This window comes from Centruroides sculpturatus, unplaced genomic scaffold, assembly GCF_000671375.1.
Source record: "Centruroides sculpturatus isolate CEXI.00-Female unplaced genomic scaffold, Cexi_2.0 scaffold238, whole genome shotgun sequence".
Lineage (NCBI taxonomy): Eukaryota > Metazoa > Arthropoda > Arachnida > Scorpiones > Buthidae > Centruroides > Centruroides sculpturatus.
The window spans coordinates 647,223-668,174 of record NW_019384806.1 but is presented as its reverse complement, the minus strand read 5'-3'; the positions used below and the strand labels follow the sequence as shown (position 1 = coordinate 668,174).

Here is a 20,952-nt window from a genome sequence, read left to right as displayed (position 1 = left end):
AGAAAAATGACACTTTATATTCAGAAAACATGAAAATTCATTTATTTCTGTTCAATGAAATTTCTGCAACCGACAATGAGATGGCCAGGAACACTAAAAAGATCAGTTTTGTTATCTTAACATGCACACAACATAATCGGGTCATCTGTTCTGGGTCGATAAAAACGTAGATGATTTAATGCAACGCAAATGTCGATAAGTACAAAATAATAGCTTAAGTACTAGTGTGCTCCTGGCTTGTCGTACAAAATACTCTTGGTAAATAACAACAGAATAGCAAAGTGGGCATTATTGTAACAAAATCATCACAAAATAGCTGCTGTAGTAACTGCCAGTTTGTACAGATAAAAGTATATCAAATCTAAAGGCGTTAATTGCACAAATAACACCAAAGTCGTATAAAGTGATATGTCTATCAACATTTAAAAAAGTCGCTTCTACTCAAGAATTCCGACGAAGTTTGCAAATAAATTACGGCTTATTTCTGACGCGACTACACTCACACGCGGACGAAAGAAAAACTTTTCCGTAATAATTGCACAAATAAATAACATAAATAACAATAGAAACTGCATTTACAAAATTTAGTCTATTTTTTAAAATTTAATATATATGCAGAATCCTATCTTGGACATATACCAAAACCGGTGATTGTCGGATTTTTAGAAGAAAATTGACATCGTGGATATTTATCGTAGACTGCCATAAATATTTTATGGATTACATAAGAGGCTGCAAATGCATTTTCCAAACCGAATGGATATAATTTTGGTTCGATGTCCAGGACGTCTTCTATGGCCGTGCCGCCATTCGAACAGGCACTACGGCAACTTTCCGATACCAAAAGCGACATGTTCTAATTTTAGATAAATGGCAGTGAATAAGTTACTTCTTAAAGTATACGCAATAAAAAATAAGAGAATTAACTATTAAGACAAGAACATATTGCATTACGCAATAAGGTTTAAAGTTAACCTCTTAATTAACCTTTAGAATACTTTGTAAGGAAGACAATCTCCATTTACTGTATTTGTTTTTAAATTTCTGACAGAACATCAACACATTTTAATATGTTGCCTTGGTTTGGAGATGTCGGAAGTGAGACAGTTAGATGCAGTGCGACTATTATTGAATGTGGTAGACTGTTAAGAATTTATAGCACATACATACAATAAACCGAGTGAAAGAGTAATTATGGCTTTTTTTAATTGTGGACAAAACTTGTTAATGGATAAAATGATAATGTATAATCGGAGGACGACAATAAGAGAGGGAACTATCTGTTATTTTATCAATGACAATGTAAATACATATGAAAATTGTATTATATAAGTCAACCTCGATCCTACCCTGTCTTTCTGGCTCCATTCGTACCTGGCACTCGGTGCCGTCAGTCTGAGCAGAGAGACGATTCGCCGCTCAGATCCGACGGACAGAAACCACGCAAGTCACGTTCCTATCCGGTGCTGCCAACCAGGATAAGTCCTAACCACTTTCTGTACAAACACCTAAATATCCCAAAGCATAATTATTCTAATTAACATTATATCTACAAGTGTTTATGTACAAAATGGGTGTATTCTACAAAAATATATCTTGTTATGGTATATAATCTGGCAGCTATGTCTGTTCGATCGGATGTCGAAGATAAGCATAAAAGTGGCAGTGGATCTCTAGAAAGTTTTAAAGTTCTAGGTACGTTCGATCCATACATTTATATACAGACGGCCACGGGCAACCCTTGTGCTCCGAAGAGGTAGGTATGGCCGCGACGAGCCAAGTGAATTCCTCTCCCTTCGCTCGTGCCGGCCCGTACGACTCTCTTTTCTTGCCCATCTCTCTCTGTTAATGAAAATAAATTACCGGTCTTGAGAGCCAAAACTGAATCGTAGACAAACACTACACTTGGCATTCCGAAAGATCTGAACATGGACGAAAACAGATGACTCTCGGCACGCACCGCAGCACTGGACCCGCAGTGGCCGGTGACTATCATTTAATACATTTTAAAAATAAGCAACGAAATATATCACTACTAAGAAAAACCACACTAAATAAATGATAAGGAAGTCTATAGATGTCACAGCATCTCCGAGTAAGGCAAGATTTGTCGTATTGCATATTTAAAAATTTTTAAGCCGGCAACTCGAGGCGGCGGAAGACCCAGATCGGTAGCTCCCCTTCTTGGGTTTTCACCTTTGGTACTCTGCCAATGGTTTAACAATGCCATCTGCCAAAGAATAAAAATTCTAATTGTAATTCAAAGTGTAAGAAGAATAATTAATTTTACATTTATTTTATTTATTTTTTCTGGTTCTTACAATATTAAAACAACAGAAACAAATTCAAAATAAACAAAAATTATTTATTGTGACATCATCACAATGCCAGGCTGCAATTTTTAATCATATTTTTAAATTATTTAACTTAATTTGAGGTGGAGAGCATGTGTTTTTTAAAATATCTATAATGGTAGCTGTTTTATTCATTCTGTAAATACTTTTCTCTTTAATCTGAAAAGAATTACTTTGGTAGACTATCCCACAGCTATTTAGGTTAAAAAAAAACTTCCTTTATTGTTTTTTCGTATGTATTTTGAGCTTACTTAATTTTCAAGCCCCTCCTCAGTGCTAAAGAAATTTTAAATATAATCAGTAATATGACAATATAACGCACGTAAATAATATTATATTTTAATCTTATTGCTGCCTCATGTTCTTTAATNATTCATCTTGTGCACATAATGAACACTATAAATCTATTTACCAAAATATTTTTCAAACAACATGGTACTGTTACTTAAATCAAAAGCCAATAAATTAAGTAAGATTTGTTATATGGAAGATTTATTGGTGATTCAAGAATAATTGATTTAACATGTTTCTCACATTCAATTATTAATTACCAATATTCAAGATATAATGATACATTGATTTCATGTGTGACATTTCAACAAGAAGTTTTTTAAATATTATTTTGCATTAATTTGAACTTATCAAATTATTAGAATCTATTTCTACTACATCATTCTAATAAGCTTCAATTTATAGGAATAAGCATTTTTAAATGTACATTCCAATTTAAAATATTTAATTTTATTTTTAAGTAACACTGAAAATAAAAATTAAATATTTTGTTAGAAATGTATCCATTAAAACATTGAACATATATAGATTTTGTTTTTATTTTGTATTTATAAAATATATAAAGAAAATCATCATAGTTATCTTAAAATTTCTAATAAAACAAAACATTATAAAAAAATCATTACAAATTATACTTGCCTGCACTTTAGATGTCTTTTTAACTGCTAACTCATTTGATTTTTTAATAGGAATTTTCCTTTTAGTTTTCAGAACAGAATCAGAAGTCTTATGATTTAATTTTGCCTAGGAAAAAAATTATAAATCAATAAATAGTCATCTACATATCTCATTACAATTTTTACTCCAGGAATGTCTTGTATTTTTTCATCAATAATTCGGCTAGTTTTAGCCCCATCTTTTTTTTAAAATTAGTAAATAATGTAAAAAAAGGAAAAAAAAAAAGAAAACCAGGAGTACCATATGACAGTTAATGAACATATTCTAAACTTATATTCTATTCATATGATAAAAATTACGCATAATCTAGATTTTTTGAGGTAAAATTCTCCACAATCTACAGAATGCATGAGAATTATCCATACAACTTTGTAACCTTTCACAATTTTTATTAGCAAAGTACTGGTGGATGGCAGCAGATCGACAAAAACATTTATTGCTATCCATCATTGTGGATCTGTGGGAAAAGGCACTGTATGTGTGAAATGGTTTATTGAAACAAAATCAGACACAAGTTTGGAGAAAGTTTTGAACATGTTACAAGAGACCCACACTGATGAGAAATTGATAAATGTTCAGTATCAATAGTTTAAGAAAACCAGAAGCAAGGCTTTTTTTTCTTTGCAGCCCATCTGAGCTGGTTGTCAACTGCAGTTACCTTGATCAACAGTAGATAGGGATCTATGAAACATTTGAAGTAGATTCTTTACAAGTTGCATGTAAAAATTTGTAATTATCACGTGTTCACCGTGCATCATTGACGTGATTGACAGGGATAATCAGTTCTCAGAGAGAATAGTTTTCTCAGGAAAGTAAATAATATGAATTTGGAGATAAAAAATATCTAATTTTATGGCCGAGCACATTAGGGACCGGAGTATTTGGTGTGGCTTGTTATATATGACTATCTCATTGATCCTTTGCCAAATCATTAGTAATTTCGGGCAATATGCAGATGTGCTGGTAAATTTTGTATATCCTCAATTATGGGGACTGCAGCTTCAAGGTATCATCTTGCAATATGATGACACTGCCACATACTGGACCTCAAGCATGCACGAGTCTCTTGATGAGAAATTCCCTGATGAGAAAACTGATAAGTGCAATTCTTTGACCACCTACCGTGTTTCCCCGAAAATAAGACCTAGCACAGATTTTGCTGAATTGCGAAATATAAGACCTCCCACTGAAAGTAAGACCTAGCGAAGTTTTTTTTTTTTTTTATTCGTAACGGTCATCGACAGATGGTTGAAAGTGGCCGTTGGGTTTTTGAAAGTACAGCCACTGATTGATCAGCAGACAATTACGCCACACAGCATGATTTGCATAAGACTATGGCTTGGGAATCACAGATTTGCATAACGTTACGGCTGGTAATAGCTAATTGGTCGGACGGGAATCACGCCACATGACATTTGCATAGTGCTACGGTTCAGTAAGCACTAATTGGTCATCGAGTCCGATGTTGAACGTATAAAAAGGCGACAGTTCGCCACACCGGATATACGTCACTCTCGTCTAAGTTCGACTTGGGAATTTTTTTGTTCAATAATAAATGTTAATTCTTCTTCCTGGAAGAAATAAGACATTCCCTGAAAATAAGACCTAGCGCATTTTTCAGAGCAAAAATTAATATAAGACACTGTCTTATTTTCGGGGAAACACGGTAGTTCACCGGATATTGTGATTTCTACTTGTGGAGATATGTTAAAGACTGTGTGTATGACACTCTGGTAACAGATATCAACAAACCAAAGGAGAGAATTACAGTTGCAATAGGAATCATTGACGTAAACAGTGCAGTGCATGTGGCAAAAACTGAAATATCACTCTGAAGTCAAACACTGAATGTGGGAATCATTAAAGTTGTTCATTAATCTCAGAAAAACCAAATATACATATATATCCTTTAATAAACAATAATTGATGTTTTTGGCCATTTTTAGTGACCAAAAACATTAATTACTATTAAAGGGATAATTTGCAATTTTAAAAAGCTGTACATGCATGTTTGTTTTACGTTTTACTGAAGCAGTTATATTGTGTAAGGAAAAACTTGAAGTTTTTTCTGTCAGGCATTACATGAATGGTATATGTATGTCTGTACCCAACAGTACATTTAAGTTATATAGATAATTCTCATACAGCATAATTTACATTCTCTTAATAAATGATGAAGTTATCAGCACTTGATAACAGACAAGTGGATGTGCCCAAAATGTGTCTTGTAAATGTGGAATATTGTTTTAGTTTCAGACAGGAGAAGAAACTAAGTTTATTTTGTTTCTGTTGTTTAAACTATAACAAATTAAAATTCATATTATAAAACTTACATTTAATTATGCTAAACTCACTTTTAAATTATGGAAAAAATATATGAAAAATTACCATTGTAAACTTTTAAAATGGCTTCACAGACAAACTTGTACTGACTCTGCAAAAACAAGAATTTACATTCATTAGTAAGGTTTAACTTTGCTAGTCTCATACAAATACTAAATTTATTATTCTCTCAAATAGATGTTAACAGGTTCTAAATTCTTCAGTGTTTCATAGGACAGAGTCTGAGATACGTAGAAAACAGAATAATAATATATCAGTCTGTAATAATTGTTTTTGGGTTGTCAAAAATACAAATTAAATGCTTGATACGTAAGAAATTAGCAGATTATTCTGAAATTGTTTAAATTATTAAATTATCAGGTAACCAAAAAAGTTCTGTTGTTTTTTGTTGAAAGAAAACAAACATAAAAATGTATAGGAAATAACACAATTTATTCATCAAAATAACCACCCTCACATTCAATAACCTGTTCCCAACAGGAAACAAGCTTATAAATTCCATTTTTATAAAAGTCACGATTTTTAGAGTTGAAAAACTTCCTTAATTCCGTTTCTATAACCTCTCTATTTCTAAACTGTCACTTTCGCAGATGATTATCTAGGCTTAAAAATAGGTGATAGTCAGAAGGGCTAATGTCAGGGAAATAAGGAGGGTGCAAAAGAGGTTCCCATCCAAGGGTCTGAATTGTGTCAGAGGTCACACGCGCAACATGATGTCTATAGCATTATTGTGTAGGAAAAGAACGCCTTTATGGTTCACTAAAGCTGGTGGTTTTTTCAAAAGTGATTGGTGAACTCAATGCAGTTGGTCACTGTAGACATTAGCAGTAATAGTCTGGCCAGATGGTATAAGTTCATAGTGAACAATTCCATTTGCAGTCCACCATATGCACAATATTGGCAGGTGCCAATTGATGAAGTATCCATTTACTGAGCTTGTAAACTTTCCCAAGACAATGCAAATGTAAACGGACAGTTTCATCACTTACGGAGAACCTTTGTGCTAACATCTGACAAGTTTGAGCAGAATATTCTTCGATTGCAGCCTGTAATTCAACATCATTCTCATGGCGCATCTTTAAGCGACTCATTGCCGGAAGAAAATTTTGTAAACCATCTTTGGGTGGTGTGAGTGCTAACAGAACCTTGTCCAAAAGCCTGGCATATTTTTTGAGCCATTTGCACAGCACTTGTTCCAAGTTTAAACTCATACAACATACAAGCACGAATTACAGAGTTTGGAGTATTCATCTTCAAGTCAATTTTTATAATATTAAGAGATAACCTTTCCACTTCTCTTTATATAAGGTGAGTCAGCATTAAATCTTGATTAACATATTGCTGGAATTTAGTGTCATCTATTGTGTATTGCGTGTAACATTCTTTAAACTTTGTAGTTTCACAAAAAACGACAGAACTTTTTTGGTTACCTAATAAGTAAAACTTGTACTAGCAGCGAATCACATTTATCTTATAAAAGAAAGTACAGAATATATTTTAGGAAGAAACTATATTAAAATATTTCTAAAATTTTCAAAATAAATCTAATATAACTCTGAAAAGACAATCATTTCTAAGTAAAAAAAAAATATTTGTGGCCAATGAAAGGATGCTCTAATTTAGTGCACTTACGAACAAAACTAAATTAGGGCTGCAAGTGATAGGCGAGACTGAAAATAGTTGAGAAAGTAACTGTAAGGTAATTAATGGGTAAATCCAACACATTCAACAGCTATTATCATCAGATTATCATATCTACAACTTAAGCCCGTTTGACTGAGATAAAGTTCACTATAATAACCATTGACAACTTATCCAGATTAGATAGCCTTGAAAAATCACACGAACTATTGGGATGATGCAAAAGTTTCTGCAATTTTATAGACCTCTAGAACACTGGTCACCAACCTTACAGACCACTAAACTCATAATTTTGAATTCCGCAGACAACTATCATGAATTTTTGTAAATGATACAAACACCTAAAGAATAATGATCATAAAAGTTTTGTTTTACTTTATTAATGTGAAGTTTGTTGCTGCTTGTTCGAAATAAGTATAGATTCTTGGCTCTTTTCCATGAAGAACTACAACTGTATTCACAACATTGCTTATTGTTGATTATTCATTGATTTATTGACATTGTAATTTATTGATAACAGTCATTTAAAGTTTGATTTTAGATTCAAATAAAAACCCCCAATAAATGAGAAAAGCAACCAAGCATTTTGCATTTCTTTCATACTTTTTTGCATAACCTTCCGTCGATCAATGTCCAAATTTCTCCACGAACTACCAAAATTTTCTCGTGCACTACTGATTGGCAACCAGTGCTCTAGAATATTTGAAATTATTATTCTTGTGGGGTAAACAGATAAATACAGGGAGTTGAGGTGCACAATCATGAAATATTGAGTGTGGTGGTAAAACTTCAAATATGTCAAGTCTTCCAACAGTTTCTTGTGAATAAATGTGCACACAAACTCTACAATTATCAATTTGGTAGAAAAGCTGCTGAATCTTACTGCCATATTGTACAACTGTGTTTGTTAAGAATGTCGTCTGAAAATCTACAATGTACAGTACAATTAGTTTAGTAAATTTAAAGCTGGGCAATATGAAGTTGAAGATAAGCCAGGCTCATTAGGGCAAAGTTATGCCATGTAATCGGTGGGATATTCAGACCAGTCCATTGGTAGACAGTTCCAAGGAATACCACTATAACTTCCAAAATCTACTGTACTCAGCTGTAACGTTTGGCTGATGCCATCCTCACTAAGTGGCCACAGATGAACATTGTGTGCTTTCTTCATGACAACACAAAGCCACATGTATTGAAGTTTACCCAGCAAAAGCCAGTCAATCTCAACCAGGAGGTTCTCCCTCATCCCTTGTATGGCCCAGACATTGCACTGTCCAACTCTCTCTTTTGTTCTGTTCATAACTTCTTTGACGAAAAGCAGTTTGCCAATGACAAGAAAACGGAAATCACACTTGCTGAGAGTCAAAAGGCAGAAAGCTGCGATCCACCCAATCTACGGAAAAATGTGCTCAAGTGTAAATAAATGTCAATTATTTTCACGAAGAAACTAATTTTTTTCTTTTGAAAGAAATGTTTTACTATAAAACTCTAGAAAATGCCAGAAACTTTTGCACCTAATCAATCATTTCAACCACACAAAAAGCATTAAACAAATAGATTGCTTACAGAAAAAAGTAAGACAAAATTATAGATATACAAAAATTTTAATACAATATTTTTAATATTCAATGGATGACACATAATAAGAATAAACAGAAAAGTAAGAAGAGAAAAGAACTTTCATCATAGGTCATTGATTGGAGAAGAAAATTGTTAAGGAAGAACATGATAAACACTAATTGACATAAAATTCTGTTGCGTCATCCTGTGATCTTAAACTATATTAGGAAGGAGAAAACTACTTCAAACAGGAAAGACAGGAGTATACCATTACAGAACTCTGCTGGAACTGTGCAAAGCTGGGTTTTTGGCTATCGCCGTAATAAAAAGTAAGTATTGCGTGAAAATCAATGTGGAGAAGAAAATGACGGTGGCTGCGTTCATTTCGATTCCAAGATTTGAGAAAATGTGCAGTGATCAACAGGCTCATCCATGCCACTAATTATAATTAATTGAATTTGTTCAATTACATTTTTTTTTTATCTTGATACATGTTTTATTTATTTTTAACTTAATGTCCTAACTCTTTAATTTAAAAAATTATTGGCTATTTCGCAAATTTTAATTGTTAGAACGTGACATAGGGCGCCAAGAATTAAAAAAGTTTGGGAACCACTGCTTTAATGTATCCAAATTTGTCACTTAGAAATGATAATTTACTTATTAAATCAAAGAGCTGGAACTATCTTATAAACATGAAAATTTACATCTTCCTCTCAATTTCCAGCATTCACTGTTTAAAAAAACAAACGTTTTCAGCCACATTTGGGGGTGTGCGTCAGGTTAAGCGATTAAGCAGATTCTATATCAAACATCTGTAGCAGATTTGAAAACGTTTGTTTTTTTTTTAAACAGTGAATGCTGGAAAATCAGAGAAAAGTGTAATTTTTTATGTTGATAATATAATGCAGATATTATGTAGTGCACGTAAAACTCATTTCTGAAAAGGAGAAACAATGGAAATGCAACATACCTTTCTGATTGAACAACAAAGATAATTTTGTTCTATTCATTCGGATAACGGACCAAAACAAGCTGCAATGTTCTCCCTTTAGTATCACTAGATTAGACAGCATACACGTAAGTAATCTGCAGTTTGCATAAGCTACCCATTTCTATGGTATTGTGATACTGTACTGAGAATAACTTACACTGTACTGTTTCTAGACTCTGCGGCACAAATGACACCTGTGAAAATGAAAGTGTCTTCAAGTGTGATGCCACTAAAAATGACATTTTTCCTGAATGTTTTGTGTTTGATGTTTTTTTTCTTCTATCTGAACAATATTGCATAATTTAATGTATGTTCTCATACTGAGTTTGCACTTAATTGTCCAGAGATAAATAGTAACTGGAGAACAGTTGAAAAGGTAACTCACTTGCAGCCCTGCTAAGTTATTCTTAAAATGTCAAAGATCTCCATATAAAAATGGTTGTAGTGACACATATTAAAAAAGCCATTAACTTATAACTAACTATATTTGTTATCAAAATGTGATGATTAATGCTGTAGATTTGTAGTTAAAGTTAAATGAAATTTAGAAAAGAAATTAATTTAAACTACTCTTTACGAGCAGTTTGTGATTAAAAATTAAGATATAAAAATATCTTACAGCAGTTTGAATAAGCATCGCTCTCTGATCCCTCATGGAACGGACGATGTCCAGGGGATAAACGGGCTCGTTGGCTTCGATAAGGCACATGGCAGTTTCCATCAGGATTAACACTCCCGTTCGACCGATTCCGGCACTTGGAGAAATTATTATGTATAAATTTGACAATAATTCAAGTAATACATTGATTTTAAAATTGCTTTTATTATAATGCATAGCAACAAATTAACTTGTAAGAAAGGTTAATTGTACTAAATACTTGGCTTGGATGTCACGCCAACAGTTAACTCAATCAAAACTTCAGACCGTGAGGCATTAAATAGAATTAAATGAAAATATTTTAATCTTGCAAGCGCTTTCAACATAAATATGTACATCATCTTCAGGCAATTCAAAATCGAATAGAAAATTTGAACAGAACATTTAAATTTAAGCATTAATGATATTAGCCGTTTTTGGAATATAACTATTAAAAATAATAAGATTTAAATTTTACAATTAAAGACATTTAAAATTGGTGCGCATGCGTTTTAAAACAAATAAACTCCGATTGGAATGGCTATTAATTAAGATCATTGAAAGTACAAAGCCTTTTTTGTAAACGCGAAAAATTGGCACACGTGCACTTTAACATGCATAACATAAGAGCCAATTAGAATGGCTATTAATTAAGAACAAGTAAATTTTAGACTTTAAATTAAAAACATTTTGCAAACACGTATAAAATTTTTGGCACGCATGCGCCTTAACAAAGACAGCATAGAAGCTGATCGGAATAGAGCCATAAGTGCAAATTTACATTAAAATTTAAATATAAAAGCATGGGACATAATAATTTAAAATACATGAAACTCATGTAACATATAAAAAGACGCACATAAAGAGGCCGACACGTATGTGCCTTGAATCACATAGTAGGTGCGGGAAATGAGTGTAGAACTATTGTTGATTTTTTAAACGCCTGTATAAATTAATCCAGACGTCTGGCAAGTCGAGAGTAGGGGAGTTGTACGGGGATAGCAGTTTTGTGAGGAGGACCTCCCAAATATATATCAAGCTCCCTTCATCACAGTGTTTGAGTATTGCCACCCGATTCCAAAGTGCTATGTGGTGTTGTATCACCAATTTGGAGAGTTCAGTGTCACAGTTGCCAAGTGCCACCGAACATTGGTGTTCAAATACACGAGCAGCCAGCATTCTGGTAGTTGCTCCTATATAATTGGTGCATAGTCCTGATATTGGATTCTGCAGGAGAACGGAGTATACACCAGATTTTTCCAGGGTGGATTTAGCATCTCTATCATTACACAAGATTCACGCAGACATGATCGTGGGACAATAGGTAAATGAAAACCATTCTGCCTAAAGATCCGGCAGATCCAGGCCATGAAGAGTCCACAGTATGGGAGTGAGGGACGGAGCGTTGTCCAATCCCGTGGTCTGCGCAATGTGGTGGAAGGGAAGAGAGACTGTATAACTGTATTTTTGACATGGATGTATTTGAGGAACTAAATCCCGCCGCATACACAGCTGTGCGGACAGCTTCCAATTCAGTATTGATAAGATGCTGTGTCGATGGTAGTAAGAATGCCCGTCTGATCAAGGGAGCTATGGCCGCATTAACATATTGCTGTGGTTGACAGGCTGTGGCCGGTATTATGGGTGGGATATTGCCAAACTTGTGATACATGGAAAACTCCAAGCCTTCCTGGGATTTGTGAATGTGCAAGTCCAAGAAAGCAATTTTTCTCCCAACTTCCTTCTCCCAAGTGAAGTGTATAGAAGCATACATTTTTGATAAGTGATGTTCTAATACTCGGACATACATATTTATGTTGAAAGCACTTGCAAGATTAAAATATTTTCATTTAATTCTATTTAACGCCTCATAGTCTGAAGTTTTAATTGAGGTTAATTGTACAACTAATTACACTAAAAGAAAAACTATTTTATAAAATAAACTATTAAAACATTTGAAACTTAGTAATACCTGCAATGAACGACCGTAGATTCCACCATGCCGATTCTGGACTGACGGACCCTCGTCACAAATTCCAAGAAATCCGTTGCATCATCAGGCACGCCGTGATCTGGCCATGCGACATATTGCACATGGGATATATGCCTCTTTTCGTTATTCTAAAAAGAATACAGTATAACAATTATCATCATCATCTAAGAGGGACATTTCTAATCTTTAGATAATGTCTTCATAAAACTGAGCAAAATCAGAAATTTCCCATTTGGGTAATCAAAAATGCTATCATTTCCTAGTTTGAACTAATCAAATACCTCTTTGTTAATAAGACTGAATTCCCGGAAGGCAATGGACGGATTCTCCTGTTCGCTCAAAAACCTGACCTGCAGTTGTCCGTAGTCGATCGTCTCGTACTGGTCGGGCCAGTATTTGTGGCATTTGACACGACCGCGTTCCATCAACGTGGTTACCATCACTATTAACGTACACTGCTGTTCCCATACCATCTGAAAACATAAATGTGACGGTTACGTCAATTAAATTAATTCAGTTTCTGTTATTTTTTAAACTCACCTGCCAGAAATCGGCACAGGTGTTTGGTAACGGCCCCTGGGTTGCAATGTATCTGTTCACTATTCCAGAAGTTGGAATTTCCATCTGAAAATTAAATTATTTTTATAAAACAGTTTGTTGAAATTCGTTGAACTGAAAATTTAAGCTATATCTGGTGCATTGTTTACTTACATTCACATGACTGGCATTTATGTAATCCCCACTCATGCTTCCTAGTATCACAACTCTTGTACTATCATCTATTAAACAGAGAAAAGCAGAATTAAAATTATGAAAACCTGTACAAAAGAAATTTATCTTCTAGCAGATCGATCCATACTAACATGGTGATATGTCTCTATATCTATTCTTTGATAAATTTTCAGGATACTTTGCAATATTCATAGTTGCACCTGGCTTTTTCCTATATAGTTGCTGAACGGGAAATCATTTTAAATTTTCGATCCTATTAATAAGGATAGAAATGCGAATAATAATATATTATACCTCAAACTGAGCAAGTGCAGCACCACTTTCCAGAGCCTCACTTAACAACAACATGGACTCAGCTAAGGCATCGCAACGTGGCACTTTGGCAGAAACGTGGGGCACATCGGGAATATACTGAAAATCCGGTTCCTCGACTTCTTCTCCAACATAAACTAACAAATAAAATACAAGAATTGAAATGTATCCTTGTTACAGCATTCTAACAACGTTTACAGTTACAAGCGTACATACCATTTGGGCGTACCGTAAGAACTAGTTCGCCCGCAGGAGTCTCACGCGAACTCCTTATTAACTTTACAACCTGAAATGAGTTTGATGTCGATTTTATTTGCAATTACTTACATATAATTACTTTAACTATTCTATAAATAATGATTAGTAATTTTTGTTTTATTCACAATTTTTTTCCAGTATATATAATGAAACAATAACAGAATTGTAAAACAATTCAATTTATTGTATTTGGATTAGTGGCATTATTATACAGGGTGTCTTTGATGAAGCTTCCAAACTCGGTACAAAAACTCGGATAATTGGTATAAAAAATATACAGGATGATTTAATAAAACAGAAGGGAAATCCACCTAACCGATGTTAAAAACATGTATTTATTAAACATTGCGAGTACTTTCGAAGACACAGCTTTCGTCATCAGGCAAAAATCCGACACAAATTTTAAACACAGGAATAGAACATAAATGCAACGTTTCTTTTTTAAATTCAGTAAAGGCATGAGATTGGAATCTATATATATAAAAATGAATGTATGTCTGTGTGTCTGTCTTATGTCCTTCATGCATTACCACACCGTTTATCCGATTGCCATGAAACTTTGGGAAGTTGTTTAATATACTCTCGCGCAGGTTTGTGGCATAGTACGATTGCCATAAAACTTAGGAAAGTTTTTTAATACACTCCCGCAAAGGTTTCTGGCATAGTACATTTAACCCACGATAGATGGCGCGCGTTTATACGAGTGTATCGAGACAGTGTGTTCGATCGATTTCAAATTGTGAAGACCATTTCCCCCCTTCAAAAAATATCTCTATATATGCATTTGTGAACTGTTATTTACGATATTTGTAATAATTTTTGTTTAATCACTTTATTTCAACTTTTTTTTGCTAATTATGTATTCGCTCGAACTTTGTTAAAACCTTAACTGTATCCCGAACAACAACCGAAGTTGTAGAAGGAAATTCGCCTATTTTACCGATCTAGGGATCCCCCTTTTCCAAATTTTAATATCGACTCAAAATAATTTAAAAAGACAAATTACAATAAAACGGTTTATTATCCAACTATCAGAAATTTCACAACATGCCAAGGAAGAGAGGAAGGAGCAATTAAATAATTAAAATTGTAAAGGATTAAAAAATATATATAAAAATGGGGAATATCGCACTTCTGACAATCGCTGCAAGTGTGTGGGCTAAATTTGGAGAATCCGTGCTTCTCGCATGGACAACTGTATGTGGCCAGCTCACGCGTCGGAAAATCTTCTGATTTATTCGTGTACGCACCAGACGGAAAAACAAAAAATATCGTGTATCCACAAGCACTACAATAAATAAATAGAATTGAAACGACACTTTGAAATGTTTTACCGATGAAAATGAATAATAATAATAAGTTTCAATAAAAATAATAAAATGTAAATTGAATTTTATCATAACAAGTTTGCTTGAATTTCCTTTCTTCTGAGATCGCAGCAATGCGCGACGGGTAAGCTAGTATCCAATAAAAATTAGGACAGTAATAAAAATGAGATTCACACGAAATTATCAACAAAAATATAAATCCTGCAGGGTGAAAAATGATGCAATATAAAGATTTCCCCATAAGAATAACATTCTTTTACCATAGCACTGTCTTGGTAATCTAGTATTAGCCCAAAGGGGCACTTAACACTCTTTTTGAAAGCTCAATAGTGAGTTTATTATTGGCATTATCCTCTTGATGTTGTGCTACCCAAACTTTCAACATTCTAGATGTGGATCCAATGTACATTAATGTTGTTCCTGATAACGGCTTCCACAATAAAATTGCGTAAACTCCCAATTTTTGCTTTATGGCAACACTGACCCTATCATTACTTAACAACCTACATAAACAGAATCAGAACAGATCATAAACAGAAGGTGTTTAGAACTCTGTGTAGAAGTAAATAAAGGACCAAATGCAACCACATTTGGTGTGCAAACTTTCTTGACTGTGGGATTTTGAATGATTTCGGAAATAAAAAGTTTACTTCCAAAATTTCCTAACACAGAGAAATTTAGCACTAACGTCATTTCCTCTACGTATTAAACAGATCGTTAGAAATTTGAGCAACAGAGAATTTGAGATACAAAGTGTAATGATTTCATTGCAATTTCGTGTGCTGATTACAGATTCCATGTTTCAACTCTCTATAGATTACAATGATACATATGGTAATTTTACACATGGATAATGCATTCCACAGCAGAATGTAACTGACTTGGTTGCAGTTGTTTTCATTGTAGTGAAATTATATCTTTAAAACAGCTAAATAAAGAATATCTTCCTGAGAAATAGTAGCTCCAAGTTGCTCCATAACAAGAAATCACAAAATTGAGTCTAGTAACTATGGTGGCAGGGCATATTTTTCCAAGTAACACACATCAACTAATTTGTCATGAAATATACAATCATTCTGTTTGTTTCATGCTTAACTTTTCATTTTACATGGAGTTATTCCACATAAGAAGTGCTCAGTCCCAAGCGAATCACCTTGTAAAAACTACTTGAAGGGAAAAGTAAAATATTGGTAATGCAAAAAGTGGACAATGTTGCAAAACAATGATTCAAATCATGTTTAAAAGTTGAAACAGCATCATTGGCTGAAAATTGAAACTGCAAAAGGTCATATCCAAACGTGCACCATCAACGCTTTTTACAGTCTTGCAGAATGCGTCGTCATCCTAAAATATGATTAAAAAGTGAGTGACAGCATTTCAAAAGGGATGTCAAAATGTCAGCCTGGCCATTCTCCAGTTACAGAAGACAAAGTGCCTGCAATAGTCTCATTGATGGGAAATGATCTTGTGTAGGAGGTCAATCTGGCTCTTATGACAGTCATCCACATTCAAAAGATATGACTGTAAATATGGAAAATTGTATCTTACTGGATAACATGTGACAGTCTATAAATGGCAGCATTATGTTTATGCTACTTGGAACAATCTTAACATGAAGGGGAAGCATTTCATTTCTAAGATGCAATATTACACTCAATGAAACATGGGTTTATTTGTACAAGATCCAACAGAAATGTCAGATAAAGGAGTGATGGCTTTTCTCTACTCAAAAGACAAAAATGCAACAGAACCACAGTAACACGAAGGCAATGATCATTGTCATGTATCAATACATTGATGATATCCCAAGCATAAAGTTACGCAAAGAACAATCCATCAATGCTCAGTACTGTGCTCATTCCTTGAAACACAATCTATGAGCAACTTTGCAGAAGAGTGATGTCACTTTCTGAGCAATACATTCTTTATTTTACATGATAATGCATACTGTAATGTGGCTGCAAATGTCAACAATCTTTTCACTTGGTAGGGCTGTGAGGTGCTTTATCACCCACACTATTCACCTGACTAAATCTCCGTGACTTCCATAACAACCAAATTTAGGGACAGAAAATTTCATTTTGTAAGACACCATAAGAGAGATACATAGTTGACATAACTTTTTTCTTTATATAACACTAAGATGATCTTTCTCAACATTTTGGAGTAGTTTTTGATGTAACCAACAAAGATGTTGAATGACTTACAACAAGACAAAGTCTCATCTTGTAAGACAACTGTCAGCCTGGATCATTGGAATCATATAAAGTGATTCCAATGGTCAGTCCATACCAGTGGATTGGGTTCACTATATGATCAGACTTAAATTGCATGCACGCACGCACGCACACACATAAAGAATTTTTTTACAAATCTCACTTCTAAAAATGCAACAATTCTCACAAACATTACCTGTTCATGTGACAGACCGGCAACATCCCGGCCATTAATCAGAAGCACCTGATCGCCTTCGTTGAGCCTAGGAATGCACGTGTCGGCTGGTGTGTTTGGTGCCACCCTGGACACCAGTATTGGAAGATTCTGGTCAGCTCCTCCCTTAAATGCAACAAATAATTTATCAAAACACAATTTTTTTGAAAAACTATTTCATTTTACTGTAAAAAATGCATAAGTGCATAAACAATCACCACCAATACTACACCGATAGCAATAACAGTTTTCACTAGTGAATTGACAATGAGATTTATTTAGTACGTGATACTAGAGAAGAATAATATTTATGTAACTGCGTCACGATACAATTAAACTGTAATCTTAGTTGTTACTCCATCAGTATAAACGAGTTGTCTTGAAAGAGTGGAGAATGTTTGCCTCCGTAGAAAGGACATAATGCAAACTAACTCAAACAGAAATTGTAAGAGATGTACCGAATGGATGTATTCGATCTTCCTCCTAAAAGCAAACGAGAGGTCCAACAAATTCCGATTCAGTTTCCACCGTCCAGAACTGGACTCCTCCAAGAAGGAAACTTAACTTCACATTTTAACAAAATTAAATTGTGTTCTACCAAAAAAATTACTTCTAACTACTTGAAGGGAAAAGTAAAATATTGGTAATGCNTGGGAGTGAGGGACGGAGCGTTGTCCAATCCCGTGGTCTGCGCAATGTGGTGGAAGGGAAGAGAGACTGTATAACTGTATTTTTGACATGGATGTATTTGAGGAACTAAATCCCGCCGCATACACAGCTGTGCGGACAGCTTCCAATTCAGTATTGATAAGATGCTGTGTCGATGGTAGTAAGAATGCCCGTCTGATCAAGGGAGCTATGGCCGCATTAACATATTGCTGTGGTTGACAGGCTGTGGCCGGTATTATGGGTGGGATATTGCCAAACTTGTGATACATGGAAAACTCCAAGCCTTCCTGGGATTTGTGAATGTGCAAGTCCAAGAAAGCAATTTTTCTCCCAACTTCCTTCTCCCAAGTGAAGTGTATAGAAGCATACATTTTTGATAAGTGATGTTCTAATACTCGGACATACATATTTATGTTGAAAGCACTTGCAAGATTAAAATATTTTCATTTAATTCTATTTAACGCCTCATAGTCTGAAGTTTTAATTGAGGTTAATTGTACAACTAATTACACTAAAAGAAAAACTATTTTATAAAATAAACTATTAAAACATTTGAAACTTAGTAATACCTGCAATGAACGACCGTAGATTCCACCATGCCGATTCTGGACTGACGGACCCTCGTCACAAATTCCAAGAAATCCGTTGCATCATCAGGCACGCCGTGATCTGGCCATGCGACATATTGCACATGGGATATATGCCTCTTTTCGTTATTCTAAAAAGAATACAGTATAACAATTATCATCATCATCTAAGAGGGACATTTCTAATCTTTAGATAATGTCTTCATAAAACTGAGCAAAATCAGAAATTTTCCATTTGGGTAATCAAAAATGCTATCATTTCCTAGTTTGAACTAATCAAATACCTCTTTGTTAATAAGACTGAATTCCCGGAAGGCAATGGACGGATTCTCCTGTTCGCTCAAAAACCTGACCTGCAGTTGTCCGTAGTCGATCGTCTCGTACTGGTCGGGCCAGTATTTGTGGCATTTGACACGACCGCGTTCCATCAACGTGGTTACCATCACTATTAACGTACACTGCTGTTCCCATACCATCTGAAAACATAAATGCGACGGTTACGTCAATTAAATTAATTCAGTTTCTGTTATTTTTTAAACTCACCTGCCAGAAATCGGCACAGGTGTTTGGTAACGGCCCCTGGGTTGCAATGTATCTGTTCACTATTCCAGAAGTTGGAATTTCCATCTGAAAATTAAATTATTTTTATAAAACAGTTTGTTGAAATTCGTTGAACTGAAAATTTAAGCTATATCTGGTGCATTGTTTACTTACATTCACATGACTGGCATTTATGTAATCCCCACTCATGCTTCCTAGTATCACAACTCTTGTACTATCATCTATTAAACAGAGAAAAGCAGAATTAAAATTATGAAAACCTGTACAAAAGAAATTTATCTTCTAGCAGATCGATCCATACTAACATGGTGATATGTCTCTATATCTATTCTTTGATAAATTTTCAGGATACTTTGCAATATTCATAGTTGCACCTGGCTTTTTCCTATATAGTTGCTGAACGGGAAATCATTTTAAATTTTCGATCCTATTAATAAGGATAGAAATGCGAATAATAATATATTATACCTCAAACTGAGCAAGTGCAGCACCACTTTCCAGAGCCTCACTTAACAACAACATGGACTCAGCTAAGGCATCGCAACGTGGCACTTTGGCAGAAACGTGGGGCACATCGGGAATATACTGAAAATCCGGTTCCTCGACTTCTTCTCCAACATAAACTAACAAATAAAATACAAGAATTGAAATGTATCCTTGTTACAGCATTCTAACAACGTTTACAGTTACAAGCGTACATACCATTTGGGCGTACCGTAAGAACTAGTTCGCCCGCAGGAGTCTCACGCGAACTCCTTATTAACTTTACAACCTGAAATGAGTTTGATGTCGATTTTATTTGCAATTACTTACATATAATTACTTTAACTATTCTATAAATAATGATTAGTAATTTTTGTTTTATTCACAATTTTTTTCCAGTATATATAATGAAACAATAACAGAATTGTAAAACAATTCAATTTATTGTATTTGGATTAGTGGCATTATTATACAGGGTGTCTTTGATGAAGCTTCCAAACTCGGTACAAAAACTCGGATAATTGGTATAAAAAATATACAGGATGATTTAATAAAACAGAAGGGAAATCCACCTAACCGATGTTAAAAACATGTATTTATTAAACATTGCGAGTACTTTCGAAGACACAGCTTTCGTCATCAGGCAAAAATCCGACACAAATTTTAAACACAGGAATAGAACATAAATGCAACGTTTCTTTTTTAAATTCAGTAAAGGCATGAGATTGGAATCTATATATATAAAAATGAATGTATGTCTGTGTGTCTGTCTTATGTCCTTCATGCATTACCACACCGTTTATCCGATTGCCATGAAACTTTGGGAAGTTGTTTAATATACTCTCGCGCAGGTTTGTGGCATAGTACGATTGCCATAAAACTTAGGAAAGTTTTTTAATACACTCCCGCAAAGGTTTCTGGCATAGTACATTTAACCCACGATAGATGGCGCGCGTTTATACGAGTGTATCGAGACAGTGTGTTCGATCGATTTCAAATTGTGAAGACCATTTCCCCCTATTTCAAAAAATATCTCTATATATGCATTTGTGAACTGTTATTTACGATATTTGTAATAATTTTTGTTTAATCACTTTATTT

The 20,952-nt window shown here is 34.3% G+C and overlaps 1 protein-coding gene across 3 annotated transcripts in view; it reads right to left on the bottom strand.

The window, feature by feature from the left end:
* Positions 1-19: 19 nt before the first annotated feature.
* The window catches only part of LOC111629675 (tyrosine-protein phosphatase non-receptor type 4-like), a 98,523-nt gene continuing 77,590 nt past the window's right edge, over positions 20-20,952 (bottom strand). For 2 of the 3 annotated variants that reach the window (XM_023373559.1, XM_023373560.1), the window contains exons 17-27: positions 17,534-17,677; positions 13,752-13,821; positions 13,518-13,672; positions 13,355-13,445; positions 13,203-13,270; positions 13,032-13,115; positions 12,773-12,964; positions 12,471-12,619; positions 10,481-10,616; positions 5,712-5,757; positions 20-2,230 (exon numbers count right to left, since the gene is read on the bottom strand). In XM_023373559.1, coding sequence (XP_023229327.1) covers positions 2,193-2,230; positions 5,712-5,757; positions 10,481-10,616; positions 12,471-12,619; positions 12,773-12,964; positions 13,032-13,115; positions 13,203-13,270; positions 13,355-13,445; positions 13,518-13,672; positions 13,752-13,821; positions 17,534-17,677 — 1,173 coding nt within the window. In that variant the 3' untranslated portion in view covers positions 20-2,192. Of the gene's footprint in view, positions 2,231-5,711; positions 5,758-10,480; positions 10,617-12,470; positions 12,620-12,772; positions 12,965-13,031; positions 13,116-13,202; positions 13,271-13,354; positions 13,446-13,517; positions 13,673-13,751; positions 13,822-17,533; positions 17,678-18,748; positions 18,939-19,091; positions 19,284-19,350; positions 19,435-19,521; positions 19,590-19,673; positions 19,765-19,836; positions 19,992-20,070; positions 20,141-20,952 lie in introns of those variants that run through there. The other variant, XM_023373561.1, reaches the window with a different exon arrangement.